Raw genomic sequence first — 26868 nt, 5'->3', positions numbered from 1 at the left:
AATATTATCCCTTAAAGCAATTCCAATGTTATAAGGCATTTTACACCAAATATTAAATTACAATGTATTAGCAATAATGGAAGATTGCAACACAGACAAAAAATATTTTTAAGGCAATGAATGTGAAAGATTTGCCACCAAAGATGCCTTTATCAGACCATAAAAACACAAAACACGTCACAACTTTAGGAGCACATAAAATACTCATAAAATACAAAATACACACAAAATATAGAAAAGCACTAAAGTGCTATCATGTATAATTTGGCTAAATGCATTTATTTTGTCCTCTCAACAATTCACAACCGATGAAATTTACACTATAATTATTGCTGTTAACACAGAAATTGCATTTTTTGCACATATATCTTTCAATTGAACAGAAATGTTATCTGAATATGCACAATTAGAAAAATAACATTGATTAGATAATATATTTCAATAAAAAATATAGTTTTGGCCTTGTAATATCCATCACATGATATTCAATATCAAAATAAATAACATAGCACAATATTCAGTGACCAAAAATCACGGAAAATATCAGTGATTTGTAACGTTTCATAAAATATCACAGCAATTGTTTAAATAAGGTAAATTTTATTAATTATATCATTATATATCATTTCAGCATATGAGTCTCCATATAGCCTGACAAATAGGTCTGATTGGTTTATATCTTGATATGCATAAGAATGATAACAATAAAGATAGATAAAATTGAAGAAACAAAGTCCTTTCTGTTTAAAAATAATCCTTGCAAAGTTACATCAAGGGTAATTAATTGAATACATTAATTGTGCTAAATTTCACCCAAAAGGTTGTATTACTTTTTGGGGGGAAATTTGGAATGTTGTGAATACATGTATAATTAAAATGTAAAGTTTCTTTCATGGCTCTAATTTCCCCTCAAGTGCCTGAATTTCCTCAGAAACAGTGCGGCATTCTTCATCCAATTGTGCATATTCTTGCTCCAGTTGTTTATGCATGTTTGTTTCACAACACAGTTTACGATCACGAAGGCATATTCTGTGAAATAAAAAAAAATAAAATTATTCTCAAAATCTGACTTTCGACAATAGGGTCTAATTTGAAATTCATATCCAAGAAATAAAGTTTGAAATCAAGTTAAAGGCAACCATCAGTTTACTTTATATACGCCGCCATAATTCAATATTTTGTGAAGTACTCTGATTACTGTAAACACATCAAAAAATCATAAAATGATAAAACCATGAAATCTAAAGGTGTACCAGTGTTATATAGTGCCTTTTCCCCCAAGTCATCTTTCCCACCAGAAAAATGGCTATATATAGCAGTTTTCCCCCCGGAAACACCGGTATATGAACAGTTCTCAAATTTAGCACACATTTATTATTACGTACCTTTTCTGTTTGAGTTCCACTAAATGTGTACGGAGTTGTTCAATTTTGCGTTTCAGGGCATCTGGGCTAGCACAAGAAAGATCATCCATTATGGAGTCCGATTCAAATATGGCCGAGTCACATTGGTCCCTGTTAGCTTTGCTGTGACCCTGCCCAACTGTCGTCAGGCAGTTATTGACATTGGAAATGATCACATTAGACGGACTGGATACTTTGTTCAAGCCATTCAGAGTATTTTGTATGTTCATGTTTTGGTCTTTTTGATTGGAATTCATGAGTTGGAGTGAGATTTCATAATCCATGCTGTTAGGATCCTTTAGGATGTTCAGATTATCACTAGAGGAACCAAAGTCTTTCAGTGTGGAACTATGACTTGAGGAATCGGTGTCAAACTTATTTTTCCGTTCCAGTGAACTATTTTCTGATCCTGTTGCACTATTGTAGGCAGTGTCTGTTGGTGTGTCACTCACATCTTCCTCTGAGTCACTGTGTTTTCGACTTTCGTTGAGCTTGGACAAAATCTCATTGAACAAACTGCTATCATTGGCCCCACCTAGAAACCCTGTGCTGAAGGAGTGGGTAAATGTCTTGGTCATAACTGAACCTTTATGTGTGGATGTGGTAATTCTAGATAGAGTGGCAGAAGATTTCCCCATGGAATGCGTCTTTACTATTGTAGAACTAAAGAATTCTTCATCTAAACTATTAGAAGTTCTGGTCTCTAAAAATCCATTTGAAGTCCTTTGCACTTGCGTGTAGAGTTCCCCATTTATTTCCCCTGGCACTCGGGGATTTGACATAGCACTATCATTTGCAGTGACATCTTCTCCCGTAGATTGTTGTGACATTATAGATATCTCCATCACAGAGTCATTGGGATCGCAGGCTGCTCCAGCTAAAATTGTCTGTGGCAAAAAGATATTCAGAAATCAAATTCAGGTATCACATACCAGTATTTTCATTATTTCAACCACATTGATTATCTTACTAGAAAGATAGAAAAAAAATATCTACATGTATCTAAACTTCATATTACCTCCTCAGCCATTTCACAAGGAAAGACATCAGACAGTGGGCTGTTCATGTTTTCTGACTGAATATCGTGGTAAGGAGATTCATCATCCACCCAGAATTTGTTCAGCCCCTCAGGAAGTCGTTCCGTTGAGGTCTGGTTCATGAACACACGCAGCCAGCAAGCCATGTCTTCTCTGTTTAGAGGCTGAAAGAAGAGAAGAAAAATTCTCAGTGCTGAATACCGGTATGATGCTTGTCAGAAGCAATTGTTTTTAAGTGTTTAAATCATATCTGGTTCTTACAAACAACAAACAGAACTGTATTTCTCTGAGGAATGTTACTGGTAAGATCAAAATTATATAGTAAATCTCAAATAATTTTTCGAAACAGCTACGTAGCTTAGTCAATCATTCATGACCAATAGTTTTCTACCTCAACAGTAATTTTTTCCTGGCCATTTTCTGAGATCATCAGTCCAAGAACACTCTTGGTCTCTTCCACAGCTTGGAGTAGAACACATGGGTGGAGTGGGAATTCCAGCTCACACACTGTACTCGACTTATTCCTATAGCACTCAAAGATGTTGTCCCTCACAGCACACCAGCGCTTACCCCACTTTCTCTTATTGAAACTGCTGTAGATGTTTAGGTAACCTATGAAAGATGTTAATATATGAAATGTCCTTGTCCTCCATTAAAAGATGATACATGTAATAAATGTAATGCCTTGTCTTTTTTATGCTACTCCAAAAATAATGTACAAAAAATGAGAGTTACCCATATGAATTTCCTTCCTTAACAAACTATAAAACTGTTTTTTGTTTTTTTAATCCATAAAATTACATCCAAATAAACCTATGCAAATTTGAAATTTAAAGATTCCGACGCCTGGTACATGTACTGTGTTTTGCAATAAGTACTTTATGCATCTTTAGTTGTTTACTGATGATTACATACCTTGATGAAGTGTTTTCCTATCGCAGACCAAGTCTTCAATGGAGTGACAGGAATTCTTATTGAAACTAGATGTATAGTTCATATTTGTTTCCAAGGGAATGAGGTCAATTTGGCTATTGTTTTCACTTCCAGTTTCCACCAAGTTCCCAAGGCTATTGCTGGTTTGCAATGAAGCAGCCATTTTTTTGCCCTTGTTTTTGCCAATGGATTCAAAAAAGGAACTTGCCCTGGAAGCTATGGAGCCCATTCTACTCACTCTGTGTCGGTCCTCTGTAGCAAGTATAAATTGGAGGGTTTGAATAAGTGAATTTACTCTCCTTAATATATACCGGTATTTACATTTTTCCTTAAACAGTGTGTCCAAAAATGAAGCTATATATACATTTCATATATCATGAATTAAAATTTTTAAACAAATTCTGATATTAAATCAAGTACATGTACAATAAATCAAACACACTGTGTACAACTTGCATATTGTTAAAACTTTATGACATTGTTAATAAGTTTGACCTTTTTCTGTGTGCAGAATTATAATTGTAGGTCAATTATGTTATTCATATTAGTTCTGACCATTGAATTAAAGGTACATGAACATGTACTCTATTTATATAACATTATAATCAGCATTTGTTAATCAAATTTATTTTAGATAAGATATTTTCTATATATAGAACACACAAATTCAAGAGGTGAGATAATGGATTCTGCATATCATACAACAACATATACATTGTACATGTTGAGGTGTTCAGTTTCTTTCAGCCTATCGGGTATCACCGATGAGTCATGTTCTAACATGTTCTGGTCTTATACAGGTGTCTGATTTCACTTTACTCCACACGAAATCATGTCTGACATGAATTGATATCAATTCCTTGTTAATGTAATATAAAAGTTATTTTAGGCAAAATACTTATGACCATGCCAGCTGAAAAACAGCATGATAGGAAAAAAATTCTCAATTAAAGTGAAAAAAAAAACCAAAAGAATAAGCCACATACGGTAAATGCTGAAATAACACCCATAAAAACCTTATTAAAACCAAATTTTAAACTAATAAAAAAAACACCAAACATACAAACAGTTACATAAAAGATAGCTGACCTGGGAAAGAACTATTAAAAAAAACAGAATGTAGGTTTAAAAAATTGTCTCATACCAGTAATGTATGCATGAAATGAATTGGCATTAAGAACACCCCACCCACCCCCTGAGAAAAAACAAAACAGAGGGGTGAGTTTGTCTATGCTGATAAATCCCTTTCTAAACAAGAGGCCAATTGGCCTTAACGGTCACCTGAGTAGCATATATCCAATACACAAACTTGTCATGGAGTCTCATATATGCATCTAATTAATTTGGTTTCATACTGGAGTAGAAAAATTATAAATTTGTAATGACAACCACATTTAATTCAAACTGTGAAACCTATAATTTTGGTAAAAAACTAAAAGATCTGGTCTACAAAATAATGAATTCAGTTTTCCTTTCAGGTGTGTGGGAGTAAAGAAGATAATTTTTTAACGTTATATGCATTAACATCTATACATCCATTTTGGCCCTGCCCTAGAGTCAAAACCCATACCCCAGGGGACATGAACATTAAAATTTCAGTAGAGGACTTCCTGGTAAACATAATTATTAGTCGTTTTTTTTTAATACAGATGTGTGAGAATAGAGAAGAAGATTTTTAAACATTATATGCATTAACACTTTATTGCCATATTGCCCCCCCCCCCCATGTCCTGAACCCCTGACCCAGGGGCCATGAATTTCACAATTTAGGTAAAGGAGATTGTGGATATCATAACCATGTATTCAGTTTTTTGCCCACATGTGTTGGAGTAGAGAAGAAGATTTTTTAGGATTTAAATCATTTTTACTATATGGCCATATTGGCCCCACCCCAGAGCATGAACACCTTACCCAGGGGTCATGAATTTCACAATTTTAGTAGAGAGCCTCATGGACATCATAATCATGCATTTAGTTTTAAACAAATATATATGGGAGTAGAGAAGAAGATTTTCTAAGATTTAATACATTTTTACTATTTGGCCTGACGGCCCCATCCCAGAGCCTGAACCCCTGACCGAGGGGTCATGAATTTCACAATTTAGGATGAGGGCTTCATGGACATCATTATCATGCATTTAGGTTTTAACAAATATATATGATAGTAGAGAAGAAGATTTTCTAAGATTTAATACATTTTTACTATTTGGCCATATTGGCTCCACCCTAGAGCCTGAACCCCTGACCCAGGGGTCATGAATTTCACAATTTAGGATGAGGGCTTCATGGACATCATTATCATGCATTTAGGTTTTAACAAATATATATGATAGTAGAGAAGAAGATTTTCTAAGATTTAATACATTTTTACTATTTGGCCATATTGGCCCCTCCCTAGAGCCTGAATCCCTGACCCAGGGGTCATGAATTTCACAATTTAGGAAGAGGGCTTCATGGACATCATAATCATGCATTTAGCTTTTAACAAATATATATGGTAGTAGAGAAGAAGATTTTCTAAGATTTAATACATTTTTACTATTTGGCCATATTGGCCCCTCCCTAGAGCCTGAATCCCTGACCCAGGGGTCATGAATTTCACAATTTAGGAAGAGGGCTTCATGGACATCATAATCATGCATTTAGTTTTTAACAAATATATATGGTAGTAGAGAAGAAGATTTTCTAAGATTTAATACATTTTTACTATTTGGCCATATTGGCCCCACCCTAGAGCCTGAATCCCTGACCCACGGGTCATGAATTTCACAATTTTGGTAGAGGGCCTCATGGACATTATAACCATGCATTCAGTTTTTTCCTCACATGTGTGGAAGTAGAGAAGAAGATTTTTGAAAATTTGGCTTTTTTTGCATATTTGGCCCCGCCCGTGGCACCCCAGGGGTGGCAGAGCCATAAATTTCACAATTTAGATTCTTCTTACCATAGAGATGCTTCACACCAAAAATGGTAACGATTGGCTTGGTAGTTTTCAAGAAGAAGTTAAAAATGTAAAATTGTTAACGCACGACGCACAGACGCACGACGCACAACGCACGACGACGGACGAAGACCAATTGCAATAGGTCACCTGAGTGACTCAGGTGACCTAAAAATAATTTCCCAACATGCTACTATCAATGCTGGTATTTATATATATACATTGACCACTCTTAATTTACTACATTAACCTGGCAACCTCTGTCACCAACCTAAATGCATTGCAGCATGATACTTTTTGATGCACAACTAGGGTGGGGCTTTCTATCAGTTACCTTATTGTCTTTTTTTACACCAAATTTTGGTCTTTAAAAATTTTCTAAGGTGAATATATATATAAAATTATATTCTTTTTTGGATTATGTTTGTTTGTTGTTGTCAGACAGAATTCACCATTACATGATAAATATGAAAGTTCAATACCCAAGAAATACTAATACATAATACAATAAATTATCACCATTGTTGTTTTTCTCAACAATTTTGTTCAGGGTTGGCCGGGAAATACCAGTGCTGGGAATTACCGGTGGTAAATAGCGGTATTTCCCGTCCCGGTAAATACTACTGTTTTCCACTAAACTGGGAAATACTGGGAAATACTGGGAAATGCAAATTTATAATCTTTATTTCTTTAGTTTGTTCAATGTAAAACTTATATTTATGATAAAAGATATTAACAGTAAGCATCAAAAACCAATTTATTATACTTCCCCATTTCACTGTCAGTTTATAAATCTTTAATTCACCAGATCACCTATTCCAAAAGATTTCTATAGCTGCTAATGTACAAATTTTAGTCCAGTTTTTTTTAACTTCAAGTTTGGTGTTTTACAGATTTATAATTCAAAGCACAAAATAAACTGTTATAATTAGTGTAGGTGTTGCAAGTAAAAATTCAATAATCACACGTTGTTTTAATAAATAATTACACTTGACAGTTTTGTGCTCCTGTTTTGGGGAGATATATACTGTGAGTGGGGCTAATTGGCTTCTTCTTAGGTGTGTTGCATACTGAGGTAGTGACACAGTCACACTCTATTTTTCACAATTTTCTTGCCCCATTTTCATATTCTCCAAATAACCAGAAAATGGAACCTTTGATATGTTTATGATAACTGTGTAGATGCACCTATACCTGATTAAGCCTTAAAAACAAATTACAATGGTATATGAATGAACCATGTTTTGAGTATTCATAAGAGATAACCAATGCATTACTGACCTTAGTCAAAACTTGTTAAAATCAAAGACAATTATAAAATGTCATTGCTGACAAGGTATACTATTGTCTACATCCCTACAGATTTAATTAAGACTAATGTCTTAAGTATGAAGTACTATAATATGTAGTTGTACTTTATTTCCCAGTATTTCCCGAAAATACCAGTAATTCCCGGGAATTACCAGTTCAATTATTCAATTATACATTATAATTATGAAACACAATTTGTGTTTCATAATTATAATGTATAATTGAATAATTGAATTGGAAATTGTTATTGAAATATTATTTTTTCAATTTTTAGGAAACAGCTAGTATTCAATTTTTAAAAAGTTTTAAAAAAGTTTCAGAGGAACACTTCTTCCAGTTTTTGCCCCCCCCCCCCCAATCTTTTCAACTTGGATGATTTTGAATGTCTTTAATACTCATGCACATGATGCCATGGTACATGAATCACCCCTTCATTCAACTCTAAGTGGAAGTCGGCAAGATTTCAGGCAACTGATAGGCTAGGTAATGGTATAATATGGGAATTAAATTGCACACAGTATAAAAGCAAGCATAAGATATACATAAGGCAAAGATAAAAAACAAACAAAAAGTGAGACATTTAAACCTTCTTCTGCAGTCATGAATAATTGAAACAGACCTGAAAGAAAATAACACTATCAAAATCTCGACACTTCTAATCACTGGCTAAGGACATCTTCCAAACCATAAATATTTACATATGGCTTCATGTAAATGAAATCTATATAGGCAGAAAGTTATGTCTATTTTAGATGATGCTATTGAAATTTTTGCATAAAAATTTGAAAAGTGAATCAACCAGAGAACTCAGATTTGGTTATATTGTAAAAAAAAAAAAAAATTCAATTAAGATCGTGTTAAGGTGGCTCACTACACCGTGAAATATCTTCTCAAATCAGCAGAAAATTACTTGATTATGATAGATATCATAATGGATAAGAAGTATTTAAGTCTTATAGGCAAAAAATGTGCAATTTGTGGTGATAAATTACATTTTCAAAAATTTAATTCTGTTAATATGAACAAAAGCTTCAGGCGGATTCGAACTCATGATCTGCGGTTCAGAAGCCCAATATTTTAACCACTGAGCTATAACGATATACAACCCAAACGAACGATATAAACAGTTTATCAAAACATTTAAATCGCCATCTTGTGACGTAGTGTCTTAAAAAGTATAAGTGTAGGTGTAGTGAGGTACCTTAACTTAATTGTACTCTGAAATATGTATAAAATGTCAGATTACTAATAAGCTTGTCTGATAACAAAATATATCCCTGGATATTTCTATATGCCAAAATTATGTCATGGTTACTGCAGTGAAACAGAAATGCAAAGTCTTAGTGATGTTAGTACACTGACTATTATTGTCTGGTTTACATTTATTATTTTCGAGCAATTAATCCGTTATACGTACTTCGACTTTTCCTTTTCATTGAGGAGTACTCAGTGTCGGAATTGCTGCTCTCTGTGGATACATTGGAGATGGATTTCCGAAGATCAGGCTATAAAAATAGAAAAAAAGGTGAAAATAGATGGATAATTTAACAATTGGTACAGATAATTTTAAAGTTCTATCAATAATATAAGATCTGACCCTGACATGTTTAAAAACACATGCATTTGTTAACTCGGCACTCAGAACATTCTAAAATAGATTAATAATCTATAACAATCTGATATTGTAATTTACTTGAACAGTGACCTTCACAAGTCATTTACCTATGACCTTGACCTTTCACATTACAAAGTGTAAACAAGGGCTCTGCTAAGCGCAGCATCCCCTCGTGACATGAATTATTTTGTGGGGGATGCATTATTTAGGAATATACAGTCATGCAAATGTAATTAATTGAGACCAAATTGTACTAACCCTCCATTACTCCATAAATTTTTTTTTTACCTGTACTAGATCTAAATCCAAAATATATGAAGTTGTTGATTTGAACTGCTTACTTTTACTTTAGTTTCACAATAGTGAAGCGGAAGTAGTTATTGTCAAATCGTACATAAAATTTCCGCTAAAATTGTATTAATTTTACAAAATATTAGAAAGAATTCAACCAATTGACTTGAAAATTGATAGGATTTGTCTTAAATTTACCATGCCAAATAAGTGTACGAAGTTTGATAAATATCCATGCTAGGGTTTTCTAAAATCCTGCTTGCAAGCTGAAGTAGACAAACATACATACACACACACACACGCACAGCAGTGATGCTATATCCCCTTAGCAACAAGTCTTGCGCGAGGGGATAATAAAATTTCTTTCATGTAAAGGGTGAAAGAAGAAGCAAGAAGTTCAAGATGTAGACATGACATACAGAGCAATACCATTACAGTTTATATCTTTGATAGGGAGGCATAAAAATACAGAATATGATCCCTTCGAAAAAGACAGTTCTCACCCTGCTGCCGTAGACTTTCCCATTTTCTGTACCATTGAACGTAGAGCCCCTGACTAAGTGGTGACGCTGACCAGGAGGAGGGGGTTTCCCTTTACTCATCGCATTCATGTACTGCAGAAAAAACAGTGCAATTGGTGATACTGATCTCACATTCAAAATTTACCAACTGATGTAAACCTTTTATATGAATAAAACAGACATCATACTTTTAAAAAAATCAAGGTACATATTCAATATTTTTGGCTAACAAGTACATTCATTGATAAGCCACATTAAAGGCTTGTTAACTTAAGTTTATATACAACAACAAATATAAGACTTTAACTTCTTGTTCTTTCTCACCTCCACCCACAACTGAGCCCAATCCTTGAGGTCTACAGAGAACATGTGAGTTTCCAGACTGGGGTGAATCAGACGGACGTCAAATCCCCTCCGGTTCTCCTTCTCCAGATAGGTTGCCTCGTATCCGGTCAGCTGAATCACCAGAGCCGGTTTGGAGTCTACCTTCTCTGGTTTGTAACACACCATTCGTCCATCTGTCAGGGCAGCCAGCTTCCTGGTCCAGGATAACTTCCCCTTGTACATTACCTCCCCTGAGAGGGTCACATCCTCCAAGGATTTGTAAGGAATAGTCACATCCCACTCCTTGGACGAGCGGCTGATTCGGGGCCTCGAAGGCTTTTTCTTTTTCATGGGTCTAAAATAAAAACAACTATGTAGATGGATGTTGATAAAAAATCTACTAACTTCGAAAGTTTAAAGTGTTAATTGGCTTCTGATTCTTCTTTTTTTATCAAAATTCAATGAATTCAATTTTTTGAAATATCTGCCAAATAAATGATAAGTTATGTTCACTAATAAATTAATAGGAAGTTGTTTTGCATACTTTGGAAGTTTGATGTTCAGTTTGGTCTCGATTTCTTGATCGTCTTCATTGCAGGACTCATATGATGTCAAATCAGCATCATCTTTGATAAAACAAAAGACAATAATATATACCCCAGTATGAGATTTCTCTCTCCCTCTCTTTCTCTCTCTCACATATATACATGTACAAAAAGCAAGCACATACATTTTGTATATAATAAAGTACATTAATTGCACTTGAGATATACCCTTGATAAAATGCATATGTATTCAAGACATTATTCTGGTCGTAATAAAAATATCCACAAGAATAGAAATTCAAAGAAGACATAAGAAACCCAAAGGCAATTTTATGCTGAGATGCACTTTAAAAATAGTTTCTTCATTAGCATTTGAATGGGGAATTCCCAATGTGCAGAGAATGTCTCTACTCATGATTTTTAAAAAGCACATTGGGTGTTAAAACATTTTGTTTGTCACCTTGGAAAAAGTTTCTATTAAAAGAGCCCAGCTCATATTAAATTGTACTTAGGTGCTTATAGTGCAAATCACAGTATGCTTTGTAAGAGACCTGCAGGGGTATTACAATTAAAAGTTTGGGTTATATAATTCTTTGTACAATTCTTTTGTTGAAGGTTTTAAACTTCTCAACTGAGTGATTTTCTTTTCTTTTCACAAATTTAATGTTTTTGCTTACACAGCTATAAAGTAATAAATTTTGGAAAATTTTCTCCTTTTTTGGATAAACCAATTTCAGAGGATTGAAAAAATCAATTACTTGTTTCAAAAATATTTCTTTGAATATTGGGGCAAATATTATTTAGGACTACCAGAGAGTTCCATATTTAATATTAATAGTGACCGGAGTAAAAAATGTCGATAAAAATAAATTTACCATATTCATATGACATAGACACATTGATGAAACACTTATCTAATTTTATTGTTCACAAAATATTTTTCTTAAAGATAGTAGAAGAAAGTGCAATTAAGTATATGATAAGAGTACAGAATCTTTGCACTGTTTATTATAAAGTCAGATTCTTGCATTTACTATTCCTGCAGCCAAACGGTAATTAGAGTCTTTATGCCTGTGCTAAACTTTTTTCGGGCCTCATAAAAATGCATGATAATTGACGTATTAATATCAAGCTGCTTAAGAAAGGAACATAATTACAGTGCATTATCTTGACACAATGAATTCATTTAAATGGGCGGAGTTGGTTTAGCTGTTTCTTTAAATAAAAAACAAAATAAAACTTGGTTAATGTTTTGATATTGCATGTCTCTCTACCTATCTTGAGCATGAACACGGAACACATCTTTGAATAAATGAATAAAAAGGTTATATTTTTTATGGTCCTCATAAATTGTCTTAATTATTGTTTGGATCAAGGAACAGATAATTAAGCTGAGGTGAAGGTCGTTTCAACAGTTGTCAAATGTGTATATGTTTATCAAGTGATACACATAGCTTTCTTATGAAAGAAATGAATTCATCACTAATGCACCGGGCTGCGTTTTACAAAAAACTTAAGATAAAACATTGATTAGTTTGTGATTGATTAGTATTCATTCATTCTTAAGTTGTAAGTTCTTTTGTAAAACGCAGTCCTGATTAGTTGCCTTGGAAAATATGTCTATATTTACATGTACTTTATACATTTAGTTAGTGGGTAATGTCAACATCTGAGATTTCAGAAAGTTCATTTGACTTTTTATATATCTCTATCCTGCTTTTGAAATATAATTTTCTACATGCTACAAAGCCTACAAAGATTAATATTTTAAAACACATTCAAATTTATTGTACCAATATTGGTATTAAAAAGCATCTAGGCAAGAAAAAACCCATTAGGATAATACATTTAATGTAGAAGATTGAGGCAAAAAAGAAAGGATAAAATACATGGCCCAAGCTGCCATGCTGGCAAAGGACCACAATTATAAATATGAAAACACCTCAACATCAAAAGAAAATTCAAACATTGTAATGTGTTTATTAAAGGCAACGAAAGAAATAGACGTCCCCTTTAGCATTCCCTCAAACCATGTTCGTTAGACAAATTCCACTTAACTATACATGTAGACCTTTTTTAATTATTCACTTTATGCATGAAAGAAAGCAACTTGTGGGCCAGCCACCACCGTGTCAATTGTAATCTACAGCTGTGCTCATGTTTATCTTATTCTTTTGTTTACATAATGCTAAATAAATGAACATCAGCCATGACAAATGCCATGCACATTCTTATTGTCTTTTCTTCGATAAGGTATTGCATAACTTCCCTCACTATGACTCATCTACAAGTTCTGTTTAGATCACGATTCTTTTCTCCTTTTGTCGAAAATAGCCAGAATAATTTTAAACTTTGATCTTTTTTTTCTTTTTTATTTGAGTAACAATTTCCTTTTCTTTGAAAATGCTTAAAGTGAATAAAAAAAAATTGTTATCAATTCTTTTAACAAAGGTTCAAAATTGACATGTCTATTATGCAGTAAACATTTTTATTCAACTTTGAAATAATTATTAATTTTATAATAGTAATAGTGCAATACATAAGAATATATTTTGTTATTGACGTTACCATTTATGGTAACCCCAGGACTGAATGCCACAGTAGGTGACGTCAAAACCCATCATGTTTATTTAAAAATTCCTGGCTCATTGAAATCATTTATATTGTAAACATAATAACTGTTAGAAGTGTCAAAACATGCCAAAAATTGTTTAAAAATGTCAGGTGAATTAGTTTTATTTTTTTGTAGTTCATTTTGTTTACTTAGAGATATATAATTATCATTTCATACATATAAATGTAAATCTAACACTTCATTCCTTACCGTTTATATCTTTAACAAAAAAATCTATAGATTTACCTGTTTAACCATGATATTCTGAACAAAAAAATGAGTGCACATGACATAACCTTATTGTCAGTTGTGCCCCAAAGAAATGACCCAATGCACAAAGCTTGGCAACAAAGAATACAACAGTCAGGAAAATTGAAATTGCAGGTAATGAAATAAAGTGCAAAGAAAAGGAAAGAAAAAGGTTTTTAATTGCTTGAAACATCAACCTTACCCATCGCAAGAGAGAGATTATTATTCCTTTACCTGTAAGATCAACACTTCCTTCTGATCTCTCATCTTTCTTTTCAGCCATGTTATAAATCTCTGATCTTGTGGGCAAATTGGGCCGGGCGGGCAGATCTGGGGGTCTATCTGTTTTAATAGAGGCCTGACGTTCTGGGGGGTCAGGTCGGGTGGGGAAAGTGTTTTCTGTGACAGACTGCTCCCTCTGTAATGGGGGCTCCGACTTCTCTCTCCTAGGGGGTAGAGGTGGGGGTACCACCTCAGGTGACAAGGGCAGGTCCTCCTGGACGCCAGTGGTGGTAGCATAATCATCTTTATTTGGGGTCTTGGTCTCTGCATAATCCCCAGATTCCGCCGACTGGCTGTGGTTGGGGGATGCATTCGTTATCACTGGAATCTCATACAGATCTGTGTCATCGCTATTTTTGGATTCACTGAGGAAGAATAATAATAAAGGGGGTTGAAGTGTTATTCTAACCTGGCTGAAGGCGGCAAGCATATAGCCTCAAGTAAAAGTGCACAACATGATTCTGTATTTAACTTCAGATAATATTGTGACTAAACAGACACCTGGCAGGCCTAAATTGCAAAAAAATATTAGAATCTTAACTGAGTTTTACTTTAAAACTGTCTGGGTATTTAAGATGATACATTTACATTAATATTGAATTTCATTATGATATTCTTCCGGTACCACTATTACATATCATATAGTAAAATGTGAATGTAAATCTTCAGTTGCAACATTCATACTTATATCAAATTGCATTACAATGCGCTTTCATTTCAAGTTACTGGAAAAACCAGAGCATGGGAAAATAAATGTTATTTGGTTAATAGTTGTAATAAAAGCAATCTTGTTCATATGAAAAATACTAACTTCTGATCCTTTTTTGCCTCTCCATCTCCATGACCGAGATCAATATCGTCGTAAACTTTCACCTCCTGGTAATAAAGAGTGACTGTATAAATTATGAAAAAAAAACCTAAAGTTTCAACCCCCAAAATTTACAAAAGCAAAACACTCAATGTAAATGAAAAAGAAACAGCACTTCTTCATCAAATAGTAAAAAAAAATGTTTCACTGATGAAATCTTTTAAAACAATGTGGCTTTAATTCAGCTCTGCAAACATAATGGTTTGTATTTCAAATGAAGCGAGTGTGATTTGATGATATCTGAATGAAAACACTTGGCTGACCAAGACTTGACTGTGTTTTAGTAAAGATATCATCAAGTTCCCACAACAGTCTCGATCAGCTTTTCCCCACATCACATTGACTTTCTATTACATGTAATATTAATTTATGAAGCTGTTCATAAAGTCACGTACACCGATTCCCAAATCAACTACATACTGGTAGTTAAAATAATGGGAATAGAAACTGTATTTGGTTATACATGTTTGTCTGTGGAAGCATTTTATGTAACAAATTTACTATTCTATATTTTCAGTGAGTTCACAATTTGAAATTGATGATGCTTAAATTTTTTAAGGAAAAAAATTTAACTTGCTAGATAGATAAAAATGTAACGATTCAGGCCAAAAATTAATCTCTGTGCCTAAGGACATAATTAATGCCAACATTTATTCATTTTAAATATTTCACAATCTTAAAATGCTGTGTTGAAATTTCTAATGGTTTAAAAACGGCATTTAGTTAACAGATAGTGGAAGTAATTCAAAAGTTTTTTCTATCTGTGGAAAATAGGGGCAGGTTTTTTTTTGTTAAACATGCTGAGATAAGGTGTTTTCTTCTCAGATTCTATCTTCAAGTGCATGTCACGAGCACATACGATAATTTGACAATAAATAATTATAATCGCACATTCATAAGAGGATAAGCAGGGCTATCTTGCTTGATAGATTATCTGGTTACAATGTCTCATCCTGAAAATGATGGATCAGAATCCCAATATCTGAGAAAGAAGGACTGGGATATTGCAAAATAACACCCAAAGCCTACAGATCCATCTTTTTCAATGACAAGATAAATATAGAGAGACAATGAAAGTAATGACGTAAATTTTTTCTCTGAATTTGCAAAACATAACAAAGTCTCTGGGAGACATGTTACACTTGCTTAATATTTCAATTATTCGTTTATCATTCTCCTCCACACGCGTCCAATCAAGATTGGTTCATAAAAAGGTTAAACTGATAGTTTTAAAAGATTTTAATGTGTTTAAAACGGAATCAGTGTGAATGACAACTTAAAAAGTACTGACGTAAATTTTCTCTTTCATCTTCAAAACATTTCAGTTTCAAATGCTAAACAATTAGCACTTGGACTGATTTACATACAACTTTCCAGATATGTACATACGACCTTTGAAGAATAATTAACATGGCTTTAAAACAAAGCAAATTTTTCAAAACACAAAAAAAAATATTCTTTTTCTAGATAGGACTTGACACAAAAAAACACAATTTACACAGATGTTACTCCTGACCCTCTTTAGAACTACTTTTGATCTTTTAAAATGTCAGATGTGTATGTTTGTAAATAAAAGATCTAAAAAAAGCGCACCTTGCCATCTATGGCCTCTAGGTCTTCTGGAGAGATGAACGAGCGCGAGATTTCCCTCTGATGTGCAGCAAAGTCATTCTCCCCAGAATCAAACAGAAAGTTGTCATGACTGAGAGTTGGTGACTTCAGTTCACTCGATGCTCTAGAGGGGGAGGGGGAAAATGGAGCTCCAAAGTCGGGTACTGCAATAACAAAAAAAACAAATTTTTTTTTACAAAATGCAAATAAGATACCAGTATTTTGAAATGTAAGAGCTCCATTAAAAATATATGGAATTATGGTCCAGACAAAAGAAATTTATAGCAATAATAATATGACGTAATGTGTACACCAAAACTGAAGAGGGGGAAGGATTTTCCTTACAATGTCATCATGAAACAATACTTTCTCATTTTAAATTCATGAAAAGTGCTAGTGACTCCTTCCTACGTTTATTAACAACCTATAAATAAAACATTTATTTATGGTATTTTCTGTCAACACAGACTGCTTTAAGGTAGATATATATGGAGTTTATCGAGCCACATCTATGTATAGAAATCGGTATCAAATAATCACATATGTCTAAGAATCCTTTTACAGGAGATGTATTTCACCTAAATTTACCGAGGAACCCCCACCATGAATATCATATTAGGAGGGAATTTGTACCTGTTTAATGCAATAGAACCTATCTGAAGTCTGAACAGGTATACCGGTACATCAAAAGCACCACAGCAAAATAAGTGTCCACTCTGGACAAACTAGTCATTATCCCCGCAGCCCGTTAATTTATTTAGCTTCTGGACATAGCAGTTTGACTTTTAATGTCTTCATTTGTTATCATTACTATACACTGACTTGCCCTGCCTTTCACACACAGTGACGCTTTCGTAGGAATCTCTCAAGGACATTAGGAACTGTTCATACATACTGTGTGTGATTTCTGTCTTCTTTTTCAACCTGCCAAAAATGTTATTTTTTGCATAGATGGTTAATTTCTTGTGTCAACATAGCAAGGGCTTTTTTTCTTCACATGTCAGCATTAGTGTCTATTTGTGTTCATCTCTACCAATGCAATACCCTCTAACCCTATGAAATCTTACCTTTCAATCGAGGTGGGACACTAGGTGGTAATTTCAGTATATCCAGTCGCTCCAGATAATATAATCGCTTATTTTCTGTTTCCTCAGACAGTTTTTCGCCAGCCAAGTCTTGACAGAGAAATTCTTCTATTCCAGGAAGCAACTCTAAACGTCAAAATAAAAATATATTAAGAAAAGAAAAACAATAAACTCTTTTATAGAATACCTTACACTGTTATAAAATGTCACCCTCCCCATCCGACTTATATTGACCATCTACCTATCCATAGGAGATTCCAATCCAATGTACACAGTGCCCGATTAGATCTAGCATCCATTACTGCTCAGTGTGGCAGAGGAAAATTAAAAGAGAAGACGAAGAGTAAAATAATGATTCTCCTCTCCTTGTTAGAAGCTTTTAATTGTCAGATTGCCAGGCAATCTGTGATCTTTGAATAGAACTTGTTAACAAACTACATGTAAAAGGGCTGCAATATCAGTAGGATCCTGGGATTTACGTAAAACATCAAAAACTAAAGCGGAAAGGAGCAGGGGTGAAATCAGAAATGTTTGGAATAGGAAGATCTGCAAGGTGTTCTTTATTTAACAATTTTTTTCTCCCTGACTGATAAAACCAGAGCTGCCTTCATCAATATGGCTTGTCAAATCTAGTTTATATCAAAGAAGTGAGTGATGTGATATTGTGAAGTATGGTGGAAGGGGTCGGTTTGAGAATTGAGGGGGTGAACTTACAGACTTACAATATATAAATAAAAGAGTAGAACATCTGTTCATTTAAATCACAACAACTGGTGTCTGACTGTTGGAATCTTGAGAACCTCGGACAGATTCCATAAATCATGTACATGTATTATGATGTTAATAAAGTTCTATACTGGATAACATTGATATCTTATCATACCTTCCTTAATATTTGACACTTGTTTAAATTCTTAATCATCGAAAATAAGATGAATGTTTTTCAAATCATTTATTACATATCATAAAGCTGTTGATGTTCCATAATACACACCTGGGGTTTACAAAAAGTCTAAAGAGAATTAATTTCAATGTAGAAATACTTATCTATCAGATGTCAGATTTAAAATAATTTATACACAGGATTATTGATGAGCTTCTTGCAAACTTAACTGAATGGATAATTGGAAATATGTATACACAATGTTACATGCTAAACGCTTCAAAATTACATCATTCTTTGTAAGGCAGGAGGAAAAAATCCACTCCAGTTAGATTTATATGTAAGTCAAGCATTCTGTTAATTCTGAATGAAGAATGACTTAAGCAATTTGGAATATAATGATATGCAACCTAGGCAATTAAACTCTGGATATTATGAAGCTGTTTTTCTGGGCCAAATTTTTAAATGAGACCCAATTCAACAGGTGCGTGCTCCCACTAACTTTCATGTTAGCATATACAGCCCGATTATTAGAAAATATTAATCACTTCATACATGTATTTAGCGCCCATGTGACCCCATAACATTGTATAACGATGGTCATCAGTTAGCGAACAGAACTTACCAAGAACAGTATAAAACTGTTGTGCACCTGCACCTGCAGAAAGTTAACAAATATTGAAAAAGGGAGCAGCTAGGCTATGTTTTGATAGAATCTAATATACTTCAAGTCTCCTACATTATAAAATCTATATAGTCATTCTCTTAACAGCCTCCCTCAAATTAGGTAAGCTGTCTCCCTCAACTGCAATTAAGTTGAAAATGATACGCATAATGTCCTTTGTCCAGAACCTGACAATATCAAGCCATATGATAAAACCCCAATGTTATGCAGCTAGTCAGCTACACCCCAAGATTATACATGCAAACATTCAACATGGTACCAAACTCAGCAAAAACAATATACTTTAAATATTTTTTCTGCATTTAAAATCCCTTGCAGTGTGAACAGTGTTTGGCTAGACTAAGTTATTTTGCGAGTTTCTGCACTTATTTGAACCGTGTCAAGCTCACCTTGCATTGGTTAGTTCATTAATTAATGTGCAAATGAATACTCTAGTATAAAAATAACACACCCTCTCCACCTTTCAGTCATGCAGCAGAACTAAACAGAATGCTGTAAATTTTAATCAGGTATTTTTTTTCTTAAGGCTCTCTGTAATTTTTAGCTCCTAGCTGAAAGATCACATGCAATAAAATAGTAATTTTATTCATCCATCATGAATTTTGTCGTAATCTTGTTTTAATACATGCCACTTTCCTATCCTGATCTTGTTAATTATGGTGAGGGTAAGAGGTAATCACAAATTTTGTGCTAATGTTTGATCTATAAACCACAAAGGAATTGTCATATAAAAACATCAGAAAGATGGATCTCACTCTGTTTTTGTGCAATCCATTTGAACTCCTTGTTTGTTGTAACCACGCACAAAACAGAGTTACATGGCATTAACCTTAATTAGGTCAACTTACTAATTACAAAGTAAGAAATCCCTTTTTCTGCCTCTTATATTCTCTTGAAAAATGAACTGTGTTAGTTTACTTTCTTGTAAAAATTTTTCCAGTTCTTAAAATATATTGCAAAAAATGCTTAAAGTTAACAAAACAATAAAGAACAAATTAAAAAAAATTTTTTTTTCTAAATTGCAGTGAAAATTTAAAAGTTAACTTGATGATTTATCATCCTGTCTGAAATTCTGCCCTTCAGGGTAAAAAAGAAAGAAAACATATGCTTGAAAATTACCTTCCCTTACTATTAAACTTCTGTTCAAGCATTAATTGTATAATCGGAATTAAAGTTCCTGAAGATTATTTACTGTAAGAATCAAAAACACATCTAATGGCTGAAATAATTTTAAAAAGTATAATCCCATTATTGTTATATGTTACTTTTCAACTAATAATTTAATTAACAGCCTAGATAAAAATCATTGCTAACATTCTGCATACACATATTTGCTTATTATCCACCACCATACAGGTTTTAAGTGAACATTATGCAAAGGTGTACTGCTGAGACCTCATTACTCTCCAAATCAAAAAAGATAACAAAATACCCCTCAAATTCTGTTCAAATGTTGTTCACATTTTAATCATAACCACAGAGTTGTGAGATATAGGAACTTATAATATCACCTGGGCTTTTTCCTCTTTTTATTTCTTGCAATACATTGAAAATTTAGGTCCCTGAACTTAAGAAGATTTACGAGGTAAACTTGTGCTGCTATTTTTAATCTTTGCCCCACAGGGTCAATAACCACACCCATTGAAGGTCAAGTTGATTGTGTTAAGAGTAACAAGATATGTGCATTTAAAAAAAAGTTTTGCATAAACCTTGTCATATTAAATTATTTTCCTGTTTACAGTTCCGAACAAAGCTAGCAGATTGTATAAACCGCAAACTGGCCTTCAAGCCTTGGTATGCAAAAAAAAAGGAACTATTAGTTTGGAGAAAAAAAGTTTGAAGAAAATTCTCTAGATATTTTGAACTAATTACCAGGTGATAAATATTGTGATGCAATCTCTCTTCACAATTTCACACCTCACTCACTTACTTTACAACAAGGTTCTTGAACCTTCTTAGTGGAAAAAAAAATAAAACCCCAAAACCTCTGTCAGAACTATTATAGAGGGTTTGATGTCTCCACATGACCTTCACGGTCCATGCGCAGCAAAAACCTGAGCTTTTAAAGAAAGAAAGATTGCATAACTGTGCACAAAGTCAAGCAAGCATGCATGAAAATGGAGTGTGTGCTAAAGAATGTGTTAAAAGCAAAGTGTCTTACGTCCAAAACATGCGTCTTAAATGAGCATCCGAAAAACAAGAGGACGAAAAGACGTCAATAGCTTAGCCGTAGACATGAGCCATTTGTACTGGTGATGCGATTTATTAGAGTCACCGGCTGGGCTAGGGCTGTGACTGTTTTTTTATACGACCCGGTATATTCCAAGGTGACAGCAGATTTATTTTTTACATACAGCAGAGAGACATTTCCATTAAATTATGTTCCCCCATATGACACAACCCAGCTGACGCAGTGGATTGGGGTTTTTGTTTAAATATGGGGTTCTGTTACGCTGTCTAAATGTATATATACATATAACAGTGATAGACACACAAGTCCATTCTCATTTGTACTTGGTTCATGTGTTCTTGTGATCAAGAAAAAAAATTAATAAAAAATGAGGAGCTAGGGAATGACTGAAAACCTTTGACACGTAGTCAGTTGAAATGATAAACCTGCATCTTAATTCAAACTTGTATTGTAAGAGTTTATACAGTATACATATTAATGCTCTGTTGTGACACATGTCGGTAACTTCTTGCCTGACATGTGATAATCAGTTGTCATTTACATGTAACATATCCATCACAATGTATTAACCTCACCGGTCAATATCAATATCACATTCCCTTAATCACTATGGTAGATGCACTTTCGTTGAAAAAGTACCAACATTTAAAGGACAGTTGACTTCCAATGTGGTAATACATGTATAGTAAATCTTTTTAATATGGTCGATGAAAACCAGTCTCCCCTTTCTATAATATTACACTGACTGAAAAAAAAACCCCCAAAACCAACCAAGTGTCAATTATTTCATGATAGGTCAACTATATATCAAGTCAATGAATTGGTTTACTACCCACGTCTACAATAGATGCAACCAGAGCCAAAATCTCCCCTTTCTTTAAAATGTCAATATTCTTTTGACTACTTCCATGAAAAATCAGGTAGATCTTGTCTGGATACTGAGACAAAATGACAAGTCAATGCACCTTTGCCACCTGTATTGGCCACAGAGATTACACGCCCAGATGTGTGCTTTAGATACCGTAGTATCTGATGAAAATCCTTGAAACCACAACCTTTTTATTCATCACGTGCTCTCTTCTCTCTCTTAGTTCTGTCAGAACTGGGTGAGTAATGATAAGATATTGACCAAAGTCCAGAATCTCTCTAGCTTAATTAGTAAATCACAGTTGCTGTCTGTCACCAAGTGTTGCAGGTGTGGGTAAGAGAGTGCACTGTCCAGAAATGAAAAAGATTTTGCAAAATTAAAATTGTAAATATTAAAACTGTGTGCTACTAATATTGGTCTATTGGGAGCATGAGTGAGAGAGAGAGAGAGAGAGAGAGAAAAGGGGGAGGGGGAAGGGTATTCTTGTATTCTAATTAACAAATGAACAGCTGCTTGTTTTAGTCAGTTCAAAACAAGAATACATGTAATAGCTAAGGTAAACAATACCATGTTGTGTCACACTAATCTTTAGGATTAATTATAAATGAAAATCAGGGGACCTAATGCAAGATATCAGCTTTCAAGTGGTAGGCTCTTATAGTTGTGAAGTTATTGGCTTTTCTATTGATCTCCAATAGCAACACTGCAGATGGTATATATGTTACAAATTACTTCTATAAAAATAACCATTTAGGAATAATCATTGATGGTCCATTAGCGGGACTGTTCAGAGGTCTCTTTGTGGTCAAGTGTTTGAGTGTGTTATATGTGTCACTGTGTGTAAAAAGGGGGATTGAAAAATAGGGAAAATGAATGAGAGAGAGAGAGAGAGAGAGAGAGAGAGAGAGAGAGAGAGAGAGAGAGAGAGAGAGAGAGAGAGAGAGAGAGGGGGGTTCAATCAGCAAGACTCTCATTCCAAAATGATTTTAAATGAAGTGGTTGATAATGGAATAAGATACAGCTACCTTTTGATATTAAGTAGGTTTCTTAACTTCCTATTATGTAAGTGTTTACCTTGGAGCAAATGTCGCCACTTGTATCACTTTCTAAACACAGCATGTCTTATGCTTAATTGATACTAAACATCAACACCTGAAAAGGTACTCATAGACAGGTGATAGGTAATCGTTGCTAAAACTTGATTGAAGTTTAGTCAGTATGTGTACCCAGAGGAATGTAACAAATTGCCCCAGTCAATCACTGATAAAAACATGGCCTGTGGAACAAAGAAATCAAATGTTTACAACCTTACCTGTACAAATGAGGGAGGTGTTCTACAAGGAGCACTGATGTGCTCATAACTGTCAATGTTAACTGTGCATGGTGCAGATATGTGCAACCTGCAGATTGACACTTGAGATAAAATTGATATCAATTAAGCATGAACATTTCCTTCTACTTCTTCGGCATTCTGAACAAATCTTTTACCTATTTTTTTAATTTGGCCGCAGCAAAATGAATAAAACAAGACCACCCATCGTTTAATCAACATCATTATGAGTCAATGTCATCATTAGAATATTCAGAGTTTGTAAACAGAACTTTTTATCAACATGTTTAAATGTCCAGCATCATCGTGAAAAAAATTCAAGCATTAGAATGATTACCATTAATATGCCTCTTTGATATTGTGTAAAATTACATTTAACAAAAAAATGTTTTCTATATAAATTTTAATATCCTTGTTAGATTTCAACCATGCTTGTTTGAATCCAGCACAAACTTTTTTCTGTATTTTGATAGCTAAGAGAGACCCAGACTAGGCAAGTACTGGTAAGGCCCCATATTAATGCACCTAATAATCACATGAAATCGTGATAGATCTTGATTTGACCTTGGACAAGAAAGGAGATTATCTATTTGACCACTTAATTTTATCTGCCTGGAAGTATGACTCAAATGTAAATTTCTTTCAAAACCATCCTGAAATCTGAAGATTTAAAACTCCACAATCTGAATCCATCATACAACTTTGCTCATGCATCTCAAAATTTGGACAAAAGGTTAATTCACCGCAAATGATGACCTATCCAATTTCAATATGGGGGTTAACAAAACACAGGATATAGATTTCTTTTTCAGTATTTCTAGCAACTTTTCGTTGTTAACACAAATTTTATACTATTTCTAGAAATAAAAAAATGATTTATTGATATGTACTTCTATACTTATTGCATACAATAGCAAAACTTTTTAATATTTAGAATCAAATAAATGCAACAGCTGATGCGTCACATGGCTAAACTTTGACAATGGTGACGCCACAAATTGTCTTCATCCAGCCGAATAAGGCCTTAAGATAATTGTTTTCCTTTAATGTCAAAATTTTAAGAATTATTTGAAATTGAAATCTTTGTTACTGTATAATTATGAAATAGTTCCTTGTGTTTGATATGCAACAAATATAATTCTGACAAATGAGAACGATGGAATAGCTCACTTTTTAGTAAGAAAAAGGTTAAAAGAAATTGCTTAGCACAATACTTTGTCATTAAATACTAAGAAGATTTTGTACATTTCTTTGACCGAAAGTGTATTTCATTCACGTTTACAGTACGTGATGACCTCTTCCTGTGATTTACAACCAATTCCATAAACTGTCAGAATCACGTCTAATTTGGGATTAAGACCATTTTTCTTTGACGGCCAGCTTACAATGATCGTCACTTCTGCATGGTCAGCAGTAAACAGTTTATGAATTTATGGGCATATGAACTTTTTTTAAAAGGAGGATAGGGGTGTGGTTAATAGAAAAAGGGGATAGGACTGTATGGGACTGTATGCCCCCTCAAAACTTACAAACAGTACCTATCCCATTCAGACCACAAAGCAGTTAAGCTTATCAATAAAAGCTGGGTAGCTGGCTGAAATAGCCCTATACTTCTGAAGCTGTGAGAACCGACACCTCTATGTTAAATCATCCAGACCATAATTAGCACACATGGACAACATCCTGAGGACAGGGTCACACCGTAAATAAATTAATCCTTCCTCTATGGGTTTATTGCTTCCAAATGTCACCAAGTGTATATACTTCTATTCAATGGAACTCAATACAGACACATATGGCCATAGAATAACAGTGTGTTGACTTTGCAAGTATTAGGTAACTGGCATTCAACAAAATCATACAATAGTGCCTTTTCTGAACAGGATTTAGTAATTTTAATCTTAATAGTGGTATTAAATTGATTTTCTCTTCTTCTATTTAAACATGGAACATTTCTGATTTTTAAGAATGTATTAGAGACAGAATTAAAATATATGCAGTTGTGTACAAAATCTTTAGCAAATATTTAGAAAAGGTTACTTCAATATTAGACTGTTTTCATTACTAAAACAAGGATGTTAACAGTAATGTACCTGTATTATTAACATTATAATCTAAAGTTTTGATGAAAATAAGTATCTATAATCAACCCAACACAAACTGACAAAAGCAAATCAAAACAGGTGCATGATATATTTAGTTTGACACACAAGTTCAAAGCCCAAAATCAAATCCTAACTACCTTACATGTATGTGCTTCATGTGATATTTTACCTATCTACTAAAATGTAATTTGATTACGGGTATATAAAAAGTAAAATAATAAATTTAAAGTTGCAAAATATACTTAATAGAATTTTCATGTAACTATCTGGGTATATTTTTATCATTCTTTTTCTCTCTCACTTTTTTTTTTGTTTTTAATTTTTGGCTGTAAATGATGAAGAAAAACGTAGATTTCTTCAGGGCAAGGTGGCTAAGATGTTGGTCAATTAGGCTGCACGCATGCTGATAATGAAGAAATATGCAGTGCAAAACAAGCTAGGATAACAGGTTCAAGTCAGAGAAATGTAAATTCATGTTATTAATTTATATTTTGATCCTTACATAGTATAACTTTAGTAAGCTTCATGTACTCAGAAAACCAATTTTATTTATTAATTTTTTATTTAATGCTACATATATTTCTGTGCTACAGATACCAACAGACAAATATGTAATAAATTTATTTTTTATGTTCTTCTAAAGAAGTTTGAAATGATATTTGTAAAAATTAAGAGTTAATTGTGCAATCTTCAGTGTCAAGAAACAAACTATAGACTGAAAATAAAATTGAGAAAGCAAGAGTTTATTTCTAATGCATAATAAAGCAAATTCATATTTTTAAAAAGGTTTTTAATAATGAAAACTAAATTTTAACATTATTAAAATTGTATTATTTGTATTTTAAACTCACAAAACAAAAGAAAGATCCCCTCCGATGACCAATAACCTATGACACAGACTCGGTCATGTATGCCGATCACCGATTTTTAATAACTCTAAACTAAAGTTCTGACGATTGTATAAAAAGTTCTTATTGATATCATTTGTTCTGGTTGACGTGTGTTAGAGATCTTACCTTCAAGTTTATCCATTAGAACTATTGATAACAATATTCACATTCTCTTTATTTACTGTCCACTGTCACATATCCTGCGATTGCACACCTTAGCACTCAAACAGCTGGAAGATAGCGTGACTAGTAAGTCGAGTATATTTACCTCTTTAAACTTCGACAG

General features: G+C 33.6%; 1 protein-coding gene across 4 annotated transcripts; it reads right to left on the bottom strand.

Annotated features, from left to right (window-relative positions):
- Positions 1-288: 288 nt before the first annotated feature.
- LOC105345289 (uncharacterized) lies at positions 289-26845 on the bottom strand. 4 transcript variants are annotated; one of them, XM_011453392.4, is made up of 16 exons: positions 26709-26830; positions 19139-19171; positions 17613-17756; positions 16528-16709; positions 14878-14942; positions 14019-14431; positions 10921-11002; positions 10377-10731; positions 10035-10145; positions 9043-9130; positions 8212-8244; positions 3356-3625; positions 2832-3052; positions 2422-2604; positions 1386-2290; positions 289-1029 (listed from the first exon to the last, which is right to left on the bottom strand). In XM_011453392.4, exons 1-16 carry the CDS (start codon positions 26722-26724, stop codon positions 891-893), a joined length of 3240 nt encoding a protein of 1079 aa, XP_011451694.3. In that variant the 5' UTR covers positions 26725-26830; the 3' UTR covers positions 289-890. The 4 variants fall into 4 exon arrangements, with proteins under 4 accessions (XP_011451694.3, XP_011451696.3, XP_011451693.3 ...); XM_011453394.4 differs by lacking the exon at positions 19139-19171 and having other exon boundaries at positions 26709-26845; XM_011453391.4 differs by lacking the exons at positions 19139-19171; positions 26709-26830 and adding an exon at positions 17872-18025.
- Between the last annotated feature and the right edge of the window lie 23 nt (positions 26846-26868).

This window comes from Magallana gigas, chromosome 3 (assembly GCF_963853765.1).
Source record: "Magallana gigas chromosome 3, xbMagGiga1.1, whole genome shotgun sequence".
NCBI classification, from domain to species: Eukaryota; Metazoa; Mollusca; class Bivalvia; order Ostreida; family Ostreidae; genus Magallana; species Magallana gigas.
Note: the sequence above shows the minus strand (reverse complement) of the source record. Positions and strands in the feature narration are given on the sequence as shown.